At 27.5% G+C, this 1220-nt stretch overlaps 1 protein-coding gene across 1 annotated transcript; it reads right to left on the reverse strand.

Moving 5' to 3' along the window:
- Positions 1-522: 522 nt before the first annotated feature.
- Positions 523-1134, reverse strand: Chro.70132 (hypothetical protein). Its single annotated transcript, XM_659966.1, has 1 exon — positions 523-1134. The coding sequence occupies one exon, from the start codon at positions 1132-1134 to the stop codon at positions 523-525; it is 612 nt and encodes a 203-aa protein (XP_665058.1).
- Positions 1135-1220: the final 86 nt, after the last annotated feature.

The following is a 1220-nucleotide window of genomic DNA, read 5'->3' on the forward strand; positions in this document are numbered from 1 at the left end:
GTTGGATATGATAGACTAGTTTTATAACTTATAATTTTATGTTTGGATTATTTTTTTCGCCATTTTCATCCGTGATACCTTCTCTTTTTCTTCCTCTTCCTCTTCTTTTTCCTCTTCCTCTTCTTTTTCCTCCTCCTTCTCTTCCTCCTAAAACAGAAAATGAAGGAGAAACAATCCAAGTTATACATATGAAAAGAAAAACAAATATTTTCTTTTATTAATTAAAGAAATAAATTTAAAAATAATCAACAAGAAAAAGAATAAAAACAATTTAAAAAAAAAAAAAAAGTTAACACAATTAGCACGAGATATAATAAGTAATAATTCAAAGAAAAAGAATCCAATATCTAAAATAAATTAAGAAATCAAGTAATTATTAATGATTGAAGTTTCTCTGAAAGTGAAAGTTGAACTCTTGTTAGTTCTGTTAGACATCCAATAATTAATGCATCTTGAGTAGAATTGCTTTTAATGATATTATAAATATTATATTCAAAATCATAAATAGAATGAATAGCATAATCAATNCTGTCTTCCTATCATTGGATCCATAGAAACTTCACCAGAAAGTACTTTCCTTACATAATTCTGACATCTCTGAACTAGAAGAATAAGTTTTGTTAATAATTGAGAAACATCACCAGATTGTAAATTATAATTTGAATTATTTAAAGGTAAAACTGTACATATTTCATCCTCTGGACCAAGAATTGTTCTAGGAAGACTCTTTGGAGGAATTCCTACAGCATTTAAATGATGTTTCTCAAGTAATGGTCTTAAAATCCTTGAAATATGAAGTCTTTCACATGGGCTTGCAACAATATCTAATGGAATTGGTCTAAAAATTGAAACTATAGAATTTGTCCATGTTGATTGAATTTGAATATATCCATTAATAGATAACTTTCCATTTGAAAATGAAGGATCCACAACAATATGAATAGGCTCAGATAATAATGGAGTTTGTTGAAATTTTGAACTACCAATATCTGTCTTAAACCAGTTATTCACTGCACAACTTACTGAATTAATACCAGAACATGTACTATACCATCCAATAACCTGCAATCTAGAATTTGTCTTTTGTTTTAATTCAAACATTGTCTCATGAGTATCTATCATTATTGAAAGCATACCATCATCTGTAAATGAATGTCTATCTACAAAAGAATTTGTTACTATAACATTCCCACCTTCATTTATGTATCCTAATAAAGTTC

This window comes from Cryptosporidium hominis (assembly GCF_000006425.1).
Source record: "Cryptosporidium hominis TU502 chromosome 7 CHRO017041, whole genome shotgun sequence".
NCBI classification, from domain to species: domain Eukaryota; phylum Apicomplexa; class Conoidasida; order Eucoccidiorida; family Cryptosporidiidae; genus Cryptosporidium; species Cryptosporidium hominis.